At 52.6% G+C, this 13,545-nt stretch overlaps 1 protein-coding gene and 2 long non-coding RNA genes across 3 annotated transcripts in view; all 3 read left to right on the forward strand.

The window, feature by feature from the left end:
* LOC120980496 overlaps nt 1-13,545 on the forward strand; it is a 52,061-nt gene that overhangs the window by 25,484 nt on the left and 13,032 nt on the right. The window contains exons 6-7 of the mRNA XM_040409632.1: nt 1,775-2,131; nt 11,775-12,083. Coding sequence (XP_040265566.1) covers nt 1,775-2,131; nt 11,775-12,083 — 666 coding nt within the window. The remainder of the gene's footprint in view (nt 1-1,774; nt 2,132-11,774; nt 12,084-13,545) is intronic.
* LOC120980497 lies at nt 5,816-6,767 on the forward strand. Its single transcript, XR_005774536.1, has 4 exons — nt 5,816-5,890; nt 6,090-6,192; nt 6,392-6,494; nt 6,731-6,767. It is a non-coding gene; the product is annotated as an uncharacterized LOC120980497 (long non-coding RNA).
* On the forward strand, nt 8,181-9,418 carry LOC120980498. Its single transcript, XR_005774537.1, has 4 exons — nt 8,181-8,231; nt 8,784-8,815; nt 9,166-9,197; nt 9,388-9,418. It is a non-coding gene; the product is annotated as an uncharacterized LOC120980498 (long non-coding RNA).

Genomic DNA, 13,545 nt, shown 5'->3' on the forward strand with positions numbered 1-13,545 from the left:
AGGGGGATCTTCTTTTCTAGATCCCTTAGTGTCTGAATAAACTTTCTCCTTTTTTCCTCCTCTTCCCATTCAGTATATTGGGCAGACTAGATGGGCCAAATGGTTCTTATCTGCCGACACATTTTATGTTTCTATGTTAATGGGGCACTAAGGGGCAGTACTACTGTAAGGTGTTACAAGGGGACAGCACTATTATCAGGGGGCACTAAAGGCCAGCACTATTGTGTAGAGTCTCTAAGGGGCAGTAGTACTGTAAGAGGGCACTAAGGGGAAGCACTATTATACGGGGCATTAAGGGGCAGCACTATTATAAAGGGGCAGCACTATTGTGTGGGAGCACTAAGGAGCAGCACTACTGTAAGGGGGCACTAAGGGGCAGTACTACTGGAAAGGAGACGGCACTCCTGTGTGTGGGCACTAAGGAGGCAGCACTATTGTAAGAGGGCATAAAGGACAGCACTACTGTAAGGGGGCAGCACTATTGTAAGAGGGCACTAAGGGGCAGCACTACCTCTAAGGGGGCACAAAGGTGCAGTTGTATTGTGAGGGGGCACTAAGGGCCAGCACTATTGTGTAGGGTCAATAAGGGGCAGTAGTACTGTAAGAGGGCACTAAGGGGCAGCACTATTATAAAGGGGCAGTACTACTGTAAGGGGGCACTAAGGGGCAGTACTACTGTAAGGGGGCACTAAAGGGCAGTACTGTAAGGGGCAGTACTACTGTAAAGTGGCAGCACTATTGTGTGGGGAGGAGGCAGCACTATTGTAAGAGGGCATGAAGGACAGCACTACTGTAAGGGGGCAGCACTATTGTAAGGGGGCACTAAGGGGCAGCACTACCTCTAAGGGTTAGTTGTATTGTGAGGGGACACTAAGGGGAAGCACTATTGTAAGGAGGCACTAAGGGGCAATAGTACTGTAAGAGGGAAGCACTATTGTATGGGGGCAGGAAGGTGCAGTAGTATTGTTAGGGGTCATTAAGGTGCAGCACTATTGTAATGAGACGCTAAGGGGCAATACTACTGTAAAAGGGCAGCACTAAGAGGGCAGCACTGCGGTGTAGTGGCACTAAGCTAGCGTAACTACTATGTGCAGCACAAAGGGTATGGGGTGGGATTGGGCATTTATAGATGCACTGGGTGGAGGCACAAGGCAGAATTAGAGGCATAACTGTGTGTGCCGCTGATATTGTCCGTCCTTCAGACTTTTCAGAAGTTTGGAGGTATGCTTCTGGTTGTAAAATCAGGTTGAGGATAGTTACCAGCAAGGTTGTCAGTGTGTAGTGTGGCATAGGTGAAGGAGATAGAAACATAGAAGATGATGGCAGAAGAGTTCCCAGCCGTCACCTGGCCGAGCCCTCTGTCCCCAGCCGTCTCCTGGCCGAGCCCTTTGTCCCCAGCCGTCACCTTCCTGGGCCATCTGTCCCCAGCCGTCACCTTCCCGGGCCATCTGTCCCCAGCCGTCACCTTCCCGGGCCCTCTTTCCCCAGCTACCTTTAATATCAGATAAGAAGATCGACTAATGGCAATAAGTGGCCTAAATATGACGTTCTGGGTGTCATTGCAAGCTTTTTGCAGGACACTGTGATGTGGTAATTGGATGATAAATGTCTAGGGTCATTGGGTGAAGGTATCAAACTTCTATACCCAGTTTTATGTTGTGTGTTTTAATATAGAAGAGGTAGAAATCAATCAGGCTGCCAGCAACAATGTAGAATGTAACCTGCCCTTCAGCTTTCATGGTTTCACCTCCAATATTTTTTATTGATCTTGTAGTCGCTCCGACAGTGTTAAAGATCAGTCCAGCTCGTATGAACCACGAGGAGCCGACAACGCTGACTTGTCCAATTATTGGATTTAAACCAAAACCTTTGGAGATAACATGGCTGAAAAGGGATATGAATGACCAGGAGACTGAACTCGTAAGATGGAAGCTTGATGATGGGACCGACGTGAAAGATGGTGTCCACAAAGTGACCGAGAATGAGCTTTATGACAAGTCCTACAGCTTCCAAAGTGCCTTATTGATAAAACCAACTGTGAGAGAAGATGAAGGAGCCACATACATCTGTAGAACCTTCCACCCCGCGACAGATCATAAGGGAGAACAAGCACTGGTCATGGTGGTTACAGGTGAGAGATACAGGAGGTATTAGGATGTTACAGGTGAGAGAGGTACAGGGGGTATTGGGATGTCATAGGTGAGAGGTACAGGGGGTATTAGGATGTCATAGGTGAGAGGTACAGGGGGTATTAGGATATTACAGGTGAGAGGTACAGGGGGTATTAGGATGTCATAGGTGAGAGGTACAGGGGGTATTAGGATATTACAGGTGAGAGGTACAGGGGGTTTTAGGATATTACAGGTGAGAGGTACAGGGGGTATTAGGATGTCATAGGTGAGAGGTACAGGGGGTATTAGGATATTACAGGTGAGAGGTACAGGGGGTATTAGGATATTACAGGTGAGAGGTACAGGGGGTATTAGGATGTCATAGGTGAGAGGTACAGGGGGTATTAGGATGTTACAGGTAAGAGAGGTGGTATTAGGACATTACAGGTGAGAGGTACAGGCGGTATTAGGATGTTACAGGTGAGAGGTACAGGGGGTATTAGGATGTTACAGGTGAGAGGTACAGTTGGTATTGGGATGTCATAGGTGAGAGGTACAGGGGGTATTAGGATGTTACAGGTGAGAGATAGAGGTGGTATTAGGACATTACAGGTGAGAGGTACAGGCGGTATTGGGATGTCATAGGTGAGAGGTGCAGGAGGTATTAGGACATTACAGGTGACAGGTACAGGGGTGAGAGGTACAGGTGGTATTGGGACATTGCAGGTGAGAGGTACAGGGGGTATTAGGACGTTACATGTGAGAGGTACAGGGGGTATTAGGATTTCATAGGTGAGAGGTACAGGGGGTATTAGGATGTTATAGGTGAGCAATGTTTGTGATGATTGGAGTTTGAATTAGTGATATATTAGTGTCGGTGATTATTGGGGTCTGGATTAGTGATGTAGCAGTGCCAGTGGAGAGAATAATGAGGGAGATGATCTTTAGATGAAAGCAATTATAGAATTTTGTAGTGGATGAATGTGAAGAAAGGAAAGCTCGGAGTCAGATACAACAACTGGTCCTAAGGGACAGAATATGCGGATGGTGGGGGTCGCAGTAAACAACTTTTAATCTAAATTATCTCTCTTCCAGGAGAAGGAAAGTTTATTTTATTATTTTCAGATTTGCATTTTCAGTTTATTTAATATTGTGTAGGGAGAGGGATGTTTGTAATAAACTTTATTAGGGAAAGATGATTGTTTTAGAAAACGTGGTGTAAAGAGTCTCCTCAGCAAAGCTCTGAGCAGAGTCCGTGTTCAGCGTCTACCGAACGTCACTGAGGAGGGTCTGTGTACTGCGTCTACCGAGCGTCACTGAGGATGGTCTGTGTACTGCGTCTACCGAGCGTCACTGAGGATGGTCTGTGTACTGCGTCTACCGAGCGTCACTGAGGAGGGTCCGTGTACAGTGTCTACCGAGCGTCACTGAGGAGGGTCCGTGTACAGTATCTACCGAGCGTCACTGAGGAGGGTCCGTGTACAGTATCTACCGAGCGTCACTGAGGAGGGTCTGTGTACTGCGTCTACCGAGCGTCACTGAGGAGGGTCTGTGTACTGCGTCTACCGAGCGTCACTGAGGATGGTCTGTGTACTGCGTCTACCGAGCGTCACTGAGGATGGTCTGTGTACTGCGTCTACCGAGCGTCACTGAGGATGGTCTGTGTACTGCGTCTACCGAGCGTCACTGAGGAGGGTCCGTGTACAGTGTCTACCGAGCGTCACTGAGGAGGGTCCGTGTACAGTATCTACCGAGCGTCACTGAGGAGGGTCTGTGTACTGCGTCTACCGAGCGTCACTGAGGAGGGTCTGTGTACTGCGTCTACCGAGCGTCACTGAGGAGGGTCTGTGTACTGCGTCTACCGAGCGTCACTGAGGAGGGTCCGTGTACAGTGTCTACCGAGCGTCACTGAGGAGGGTCCGTGTACAGTATCTACCGAGCGTCACTGAGGAGGGTCCGTGTACTGCGTCTACCGAGCGTCACTGAGGAGGGTCTGTGTACAGTATCTACCGAGCGTCACTGAGGAGGGTCCGTGTACAGTATCTACCGAGCGTCACTGAGGAGGGTCTGTGTACTGCGTCTACCGAGCGTCACTGAGGAGGGTCCGTGTACAGTATCTACCGAGCGTCACTGAGGAGGGTCCGTGTACTGCGTCTACCGAGCGTCACTGAGGAGGGTCCGTGTACAGTGTCTACCGAGCGTCACTGAGGAGGGTCCGTGTACAGTATCTACCGAGCGTCACTGAGGAGGGTCCGTGTACAGTGTCTACTGAGCGTCACTGAGGAGGGTCTGTGTACTGCGTATACCGAGCGTCACTGAGGAGGGTCCGTGTACTGCGTCTACCGAGCGTCACTGAGGAGGGTCTGTGTACTGCGTCTACCGAGCGTCACTGAGGAGGGTCTGTGTACTGCGTCTACCGAGCGTCACTGAGGAGGGTCCGTGTACAGTATCTACCGAGCGTCACTGAGGAGGGTCCGTGTACAGTATCTACCGAGCGTCACTGAGGAGGGTCCGTGTACTGCGTCTACCGAGCGTCACTGAGGAGGGTCCGTGTACAGTGTCTACCGAGCGTCACTGAGGAGGGTCCGTGTACAGTATCTACCGAGCGTCACTGAGGAGGGTCCGTGTACAGTATCTACCGAGCGTCACTGAGGAGGGTCCGTGTACTGCGTCTACCGAGCGTCACTGAGGAGGGTCTGTGTACTGCGTCTACCGAGCGTCACTGAGGAGGGTCTGTGTACTGCGTCTACCGAGCGTCACTGAGGAGGGTCTGTGTACTGCGTATACCGAGCGTCACTGAGGAGGGTCTGTGTACTGCGTCTACCGAGCGTCACTGAGGAGGGTCCGTGTACAGTGTCTACCGAGCGTCACTGAGGAGGGTCCGTGTACAGTGTCTACCGAGCGTCACTGAGGAGGGTCCGTGTACAGTATCTACCTAGCGTCACTGAGGAGGGTCTGTGTACTGCGTCTACTGAGCGCCACTGAGAGTCCGGGTACAGTATCTACCGAGCGTCACTGAGAGTCCGTGTACTGCGTTCACTGAGCAGAGTCCGTGTACAGTGTCTACTGAGCCTCACTGAGAAGAATCCGCGTACTGCATCTACTGAGCCTCACTGAGCAGAGTCCGTGTACTGCGTCTACTGAGCGTCACTGAGAGTCCTGGTACAGTATCTACCAAGCGTCACTGAGTCCGTGTACTGCGTCTACCGAGCATCACTGAGAGTCTGTGTACTGCGTCTACCGATCGTCGCTGTGGAGGGTCTGTATACTGCTGCATCTACCGAGTGTCGCTGTGGAGGGTCTGTATACTGCTGCATCTACCGAGCGTCGCTGTGGAGGGTCTGTGTACTGCTGCATCTACCGAGCATCGCTGTGGAGGGTCTGTGTAATGCTGCATCTACCGAGCGTCGCTGTGTGTACTGCTGCATCTACCGAGCGTCGCTGTGGAGGGTCTGTATACTGCTGCATCTACCGAGCGTCGCTGTGTGTACTGCTGCATCTACCGAGCGTCGCTGTGGAGGGTCTGTATACTGCTGCATCTACCGAGCGTCGCTGTGGAGGGTCTGTGTACTGCTGCATCTACCGAGCGTCGCTGTGGAGGGTCTGTATACTGCTGCATCTACCGAGCGTCGCTGTGGAGGGTCTGTATACTGCTGCATCTACCGAGCGTCGCTGTGGAGGGTCTGTATACTGCTGCATCTACCGAGCGTCGCTGTGGAGGGTCTATATACTGCTGCATCTACCGAGCGTCGCTGTGTGTACTGCTGCATCTACCGAGCGTCATTTAGGAGGGTCTGTGTACTGCTGCATCTACCGAGCGTCGCTGTGGAGGGTCTGTGTACTGCTGCATCTACCGAGCGTCGCTGTGGAGGGTCTGTATACTGCTGCATCTACCGAGCGTCGCTGTGGAGGGTCTGTATACTGCTGCATCTACCGAGCGTCACTGAGGAGGGTCTGTGTACTGCTGCATCTACCGAGCGTCGCTGTGTGTACTGCTGCATCTACCGAGCGTCGCTGTGGAGGGTCTGTATACTGCTGCATCTACCGAGCGTCGCTGTGTGTACTGCTGCATCTACCGAGCGTCGCTGTGGAGGGTCTGTATACTGCTGCATCTACCGAGCGTCGCTGTGGAGGGTCTGTGTACTGCTGCATCTACCGAGCGTCGCTGTGGAGGGTCTGTATACTGCTGCATCTACCGAGCGTCGCTGTGGAGGGTCTGTGTACTGCTGCATCTACCGAGCGTCACTGTGGAGGTTCTGTGTACAGCTGCATCTACCGAGCGTCGCTGTGTGTACTGCTGCATCTACCGAGCGTCGCTGTGGAGGGTCTGTATACTGCTGCATCTACCGAGCGTCGCTGTGTGTACTGCTGCATCTACCGAGCGTCGCTGTGGAGGGTCTGTGTACTGCTGCATCTACCGAGCGTCGCTGTGGAGGGTCTGTATACTGCTGCATCTACCGATCGTCGCTGTGGAGGGTCTGTATACTGCTGCATCTACCGAGCGTCGCTGTGGAGGGTCTGTGTACTGCATCTACAGAGCGTCGCTGTGGAGGGTCTGTGTACTGCTGCATCTACCGAGCGTCGCTGTGGAGGGTCTGTATACTGCTGCATCTACCGAGCGTCGCTGTGTGTACTGCTGCATCTACCGAGCGTCGCTGTGGAGGGTCTGTATACTGCTGCATCTACCGAGCGTCGCTGTGGAGGGTCTGTGTACTGCTGCATCTACCGAGCGTCGCTGTGGAGGGTCTGTATACTGCTGCATCTACCGAGCGTCGCTGTGGAGGGTCTGTATACTGCTGCATCTACCGAGCGTCGCTGTGGAGGGTCTGTATACTGCATCTACCGAGCGTCGCTGTGTGTACTGCTGCATCTACCGAGCGTCGCTGTGGAGGGTCTGTATACTGCTGCATCTACCGAGCGTCACTGTGGAGGGTCTGTATACTGCTGCATCTACCGAGCGTCGCTGTGGAGGGTCTGTATACTGCTGCATCTACCGAGCGTCGCTGTGGAGGGTCTGTATACTGCATCTACCGAGCGTCGCTGTGGAGGGTCTGTGTACTGCTGCATCTACCGAGCGTCGCTGTGGAGGGTCTGTATACTGCTGCATCTACCGAGCGTCGCTGTGGAGGGTCTGTGTACTGCTGCATCTACCGAGCGTCGCTGTGGAGGGTCTGTATACTGCTGCATCTACCGAGCGTCGCTGTGGAGGGTATGTGTACTGCTGCATCTACCGAGCGTCGCTGTGGAGGGTCTGTATACTGCTGCATCTACCGAGCGTCACTGTGGAGGGTCTGTGTACTGCTGCATCTACCGAGCGTCGCTGTGGAGGGTCTGTATACTGCTGCATCTACCGAGCGTCGCTGTGTGTACTGCTGCATCTACCGAGCGTCGCTGTGGAGGGTCTGTATACTGCTGCATCTACCGAGCGTCGCTGTGGAGGGTCTGTGTACTGCTGCATCTACCGAGCGTCGCTGTGGAGGGTCTGTGTAATGCTGCATCTACCGAGCGTCGCTGTGTGTACTGCTGCATCTACCGAGCGTCGCTGTGGAGGGTCTGTATACTGCTGCATCTACCGAGCGTCGCTGTGGAGGGTCTGTATACTGCTGCATCTACCGAGCGTCGCTGTGGAGGGTCTGTATACTGCATCTACCGAGCGTCGCTGTGGAGGGTCTGTGTACTGCTGCATCTACCGAGCGTCGCTGTGGAGGGTCTGTATACTGCTGCATCTACCGATCGTCGCTGTGGAGGGTCTGTATACTGCTGCATCTACCGAGCGTCGCTGTGGAGGGTCTGTGTACTGCATCTACAGAGCGTCGCTGTGGAGGGTCTGTGTACTGCTGCATCTACCGAGCGTCGCTGTGGAGGGTCTGTATACTGCTGCATCTACCGATCGTCGCTGTGGAGGGTCTGTATACTGCTGCATCTACCGAGCGTCGCTGTGGAGGGTCTGTGTACTGCATCTACCGAGCGTCGCTGTGGAGGGTCTGTATACTGCTGCATCTACCGAGCGTCGCTGTGTAGGGTCTGTATACTGCTGCATCTACCGAGCATCGCTGTGGAGGGTCTATATACTGCTGCATCTACCGAGCGTCGCTGTGTGTACTGCTGCATCTACCGAGCGTCGCTGTGGAGGGTCTGTATACTGCTGCATCTACCGAGCGTCACTGTGGAGGGTCTGTATACTGCTGCATCTACCGAGCGTCGCTGTGGAGGGTCTGTATACTGCTGCATCTACCGAGCGTCGCTGTGGAGGGTCTGTATACTGCATCTACCGAGCGTCGCTGTGGAGGGTCTGTGTACTGCTGCATCTACCGAGCGTGCTGTGGAGGGTCTGTATACTGCTGCATCTACCGATCGTCGCTGTGGAGGGTCTGTATACTGCTGCATCTACCGAGCGTCGCTGTGGAGGGTCTGTGTACTGCATCTACAGAGCGTCGCTGTGGAGGGTATGTGTACTGCTGCATCTACCGAGCGTCGCTGTGGAGGGTCTGTATACTGCTGCATCTACCGAGCGTCGCTGTGGAGGGTCTGTATACTGCTGCATCTACCGAGCGTCGCTGTGGAGGGTCTGTATACTGCTGCATCTACCGAGCGTCGCTGTGGAGGGTCTGTATACTGCTGCATCTACCGAGCGTCGCAGTGGAGGGTCTGTATAATGCTGCATCTACCGAGCGTCGCTGTGTGTACTGCTGCATCTACCGAGCGTCTCTGAGGAGGGTCTGTGTACTGCATCTACCGAGCGTCGCTGTGGAGGGTCTGTGTGCTGCATCTACCGAGCGTCGCTGTGGAGGGTCTGTATACTGCATCTACAGAGCGTCGCTGTGGAGGGTATGTGTACTGCTGCATCTACCGAGCGTCGCTGTGGAGGGTCTGTATACTGCTGCATCTACCGAGCGTCGCTGTGGAGGGTCTGTATACTGCTGCATCTACCGAGCGTCGCTGTGGAGGGTCTGTATACTGCTGCATCTACCGAGCGTCGCTGTGGAGGGTCTGTATACTGCTGCATCTACCGAGCGTCGCAGTGGAGGGTCTGTATAATGCTGCATCTACCGAGCGTCGCTGTGTGTACTGCTGCATCTACCGAGCGTCTCTGAGGAGGGTCTGTGTACTGCATCTACCGAGCGTCGCTGTGGAGGGTCTGTGTACTGCATCTACCGAGCGTCGCTGTGGAGGGTCTGTGTGCTGCATCTACCGAGCGTCGCTGTGGAGGGTCTGTATACTGCTGCATCTACCGAGCATCGCTGTGGAGGGTCTGTATACTGCTGCATCTACCGAGCGTCGCTGTGTGTACTGCTGCATCTACCGAGCGTCGCTGTGGAGGGTCTGTATACTGCTGCATCTACCGAGCGTCGCTGTGGAGGGTCTGTATACTGCTGCATCTACCGAGCGTCTCTGTGGAGGGTCTGTATACTGCTGCATCTACCGAGCGTCGCTGTGGAGGGTCTGTATACTGCTGCATCTACCGAGCGTCGCTGTGGAGGGTCTGTATACTGCTGCATCTACCGAGCGTCGCTGTGGAGGGTCTGTATACTGCTGCATCTACCGAGCGTCGCTGTGGAGGGTCTGTATACTACTGCATCTACCGAGCGTCACTGTGTGTACTGCTGCATCTACCGAGCGTCGCTGTGGAGGGTCTGTGTACTGCATCTACCGAGCGTCGCTGTGGAGGGTCTGTATACTGCTGCATCTACCGAGCGTCGCTGTGGAGGGTCTGTATACTGCTGCATCTACCGAGCGTCGCTGTGGAGGGTCTGTATACTGCTGCATCTACCGATCGTCGCTGTGGAGGGTCTGTATACTGCTGCATCTACCGATCGTCGCTGTGGAGGGTCTGTATACTGCTGCATCTACAGAGCGTCGCTGTGGAGGGTCTGTATACTGCTGCATCTACCGAGCGTCGCTGTGGAGGGTCTGTATACTGCTGCATCTACCGAGCGTCGCTGTGTGTACTGCTGCATCTACCGACCGTCGCTGTGGAGGGTCTGTGTACTGCATCTACCGAGCGTCGCTGAGAGTCCGTCTTCAGTTCTACTTAGCGCTGTGGAGGGTCTGTATACTGCTGCATCTACCGATCGTCGCTGTGGAGGGTCTGTGTACTGCTGCATCTTCCGAGCGTCACTGTGGAGGGTCTGTGTACTGCTGCATCTACCGAGCGTCGCTGTGTGTACTGCTGCATCTACCGAGCGTCGCTGTGGAGGGTCTGTATACTGCTGCATCTACCGAGCGTCGCTGTGGAGGGTCTGTGTACTGCATCTACAGAGCGTCGCTGTGGAGGGTCTGTATACTGCTACATCTACCGATCGTCGCTGTGGAGGGTCTGTATACTGCTGCATCTACCGAGCGTCGCTGTGGAGGGTCTGTATACTGCTGCATCTACCGAGCGTCGCTGTGGAGGGTCTGTATACTGCTGCATCTACCGATCGTCGCTGTGGAGGGTCTGTATACTGCTGCATCTACCGAGCGTCACTGTGGAGGGTCTGTATACTGCTGCATCTACCGATCGTCGCTGTGGAGGGTCTGTATACTGCTGCATCTACCAATCGTCGCTGTGGAGGGTCTGTATACTGCTGCATCTACCGAGCGTCGCTGTGTGTACTGCTGCATCTACCGAGCGTCGCTGTGGAGGGTCTGTGTACTGCTGCATCTACCGAGCGTCGCTGTGGAGGGTCTGTATACTGCTGCATCTACCGATCGTCGCTGTGGAGGGTCTGTATACTGCTGCATCTACCGAGCGTCGCTGTGTGTACTGCTGAATCTACCGAGCGTCGCTGTGGAGGGTCTGTGTACTGCTGCATCTACCGAGCGTCGCTGTGTGTACTGCTGCATCTACCGAGCGTCGCTGTGGAGGGTCTGTGTACTGCTGCATCTACCGAGCGTCGCTGTGGAGGGTCTGTATACTGCTGCATCTACCGAGCGTCGCTGTGGAGGGTCTGTGTACTGCTGCATCTACCGAGCGTCGCTGTGGAGGGTCTGTGTACTGCTGCATCTACCGAGCGTCGCTGTGGAGGGTCTGTATACTGCTGCATCTACCGAGCGTCGCTGTGGAGGGTCTGTATACTGCTGCATCTACCGAGCGTCGCTGTGGAGGGTCTGTATACTGCTGCATCTACCGAGCGTCGCTGTGGAGGGTCTGTATACTGCTGCATCTACCGAGCGTCGCTGTGTGTAATGCTGCATCTACCGAGCGTCGCTGTGGAGGGTCTGTGTACTGCTGCATCTACCGAGCGTCGCTGTGGAGGGTCTGTATACTGCTGCATCTACCGATCGTCGCTGAGAGTCTGTCTTCAGTTCTACTTACCGCTTGAGTTTGTAGTTGCTGGATCTACAGACCAGAACTCTACTGTCTTCCGACTGGGCTCGGGATTGTTTGATATTCCTAGTCCTATTGTAAGGCTCATTAAAAGGCCAGACATTGACTTGCAGGGTAGGTACCTATAGGTTGCACTAGAGAGACAGTGCTGTTCCTTAATTTGCTTATATTTTCAGGAGCCCATTGCCTGTTAGTCTTCATACACCAGCTGGATCATCACAAGGAGAGTATTCATGTATTGTAGTATATATTAGTCAGACATGGAGTAAATGCCACACTAAGAATTTTGGAAATGATGAGACTTATGATGTGTTCTCCAATTATTTCTTATGGCTCCTGTGATGTTCTCTCAGCTGTTCCTGTGCTGGGTCTCATACAGCAGACAAAGGACAAGCTCCACGTGAAGGAGGAGATGAATCTGACCTGTAAGATCCATTCATTTTACCCGCCACCTGTAGAGGTCACATGGTGCACAGAAGATGGACGGGTGCTGAACTCTACCCTCTCCGACCCCCTCCCTGACCCGGCTGGTCTGTACCAGGTCACCAGCTCCATGAGTTACTGCCCAACATTGAAGGACCTGAAAAAGACATTCACGTGTGGAGTGAGACATGGAAGTACTGGAGTCACGAGAACAACCACGTGGAAACTGGAAGATCTGAGTGAGTGGTAGAAGAGTATAAAATGTCACTGGTGGTTGGGACGGAGTGGATTATGTATTAATTACCATTGGCTTTGCAATCAGCAATGTATAGTCCGCGATATTTGGAGTTCTCACTTTTCAGTTCATTTTTACTCTTTGTCAGAAATGCTTTCATCTCAGTCAGAATACCACCTGCAAGTTGCTGTTGACCTGATATTCTTAATTTGTGTTTCCAGGGTACATTCACCCAACTGTATGTTTTTTGCGGTTAGCAAAACACAGATCCACAAAATACAGGTGACGTCCATGTTGCATCCGTTTTTTTGCAGACCAATTGACTTCAATGTGTCCGTGATCTGCATTTTGCGGCCAAGTATAAGACATGTTCTGTCTTTTTGCGGAATTGACATAAAGATGTGGAAACCACACGGATGATCCATGGGCTTTCCACATCCGTATGTCCATTCCACATGTCCTGTACTTGGTCGCAAAATGCAGCACACAAACCCATTAAAGTAAAAAAATGGATGCAACGCAGATGTCATCTGTATTTTGTGGATTAGCGTTATGCTTACCGCAAAAAAAACATACAGTCGGGTGAATGTATCCCAATGCTTTGCGCATTATGACTTGCCATACATGAGCTGCATCATAAATGAGGAGTGATGTGTTTTACTCCTCGTAGTCCTTTGTGTTCTGTAGCATCTGGATATAATTCATGGAAATTGTGGAAAGCTCAGACATGGAGACGGTAGTTCAGTCAGATGAGCATGTGCTGAGGTTTGTCCCAAGGTGTTTATGGGTCTCTTACTCTGCTTTTGATCCTGACAAGATGTCCTCCTGCTATCCATTAGGGCAGATAACAGTTGGGCTTTTGTGGTTGTTAGAAGTGGTGCTAGGCTCCACGTGTTAATATCTACTGAAATAATCCTTCCAGAGAGGAACGGGAGCAGGTGACCACCAGGGAACCTCAGAAGATCATAGATGGTCATTACTGGAGATGTGTGAATGGGTCAGACCTTTCAGAAGGATATTTTAGGCCCTGAGGGGTATGTTAGTTCTCCTCTCTGAGATGGTGGAAGGAATCGGGAGGACACGTTTTGAGAGGAAAACAATGGCTTTACTGACTTCACGTGGGCTAAGAAGTCTCAGTGGATTCAAAATCTCACGGTGAAGGACAGGCTTAGTTAGTGGCAACAGGCAAATATAAGAGAGTCCCTTTTAAGAGGCAGCAACTCGCTCTAATTCTGGCAAACTTTGCACCCAATTCCCTGATCGTCAGCACTCTGGTGCTGTTCTTACAGTGGCAGCAATAAAGTCACAGTTTCTTTCTCACCACGTGGCACAGTACCACAAAGTGTGAAACAAACATTTTCAGGTTGTGTTATCTCCCTCCTTACAACTCAGTGCACACACTTTGCTCTGACTTTCAGCAGTCATGGTACCTCTTCTACAATACACACACATTTAGCTTACATTGT

Source organism: Bufo bufo, chromosome 10 (assembly GCF_905171765.1).
Source record: "Bufo bufo chromosome 10, aBufBuf1.1, whole genome shotgun sequence".
NCBI lineage: Eukaryota > Metazoa > Chordata > Amphibia > Anura > Bufonidae > Bufo > Bufo bufo.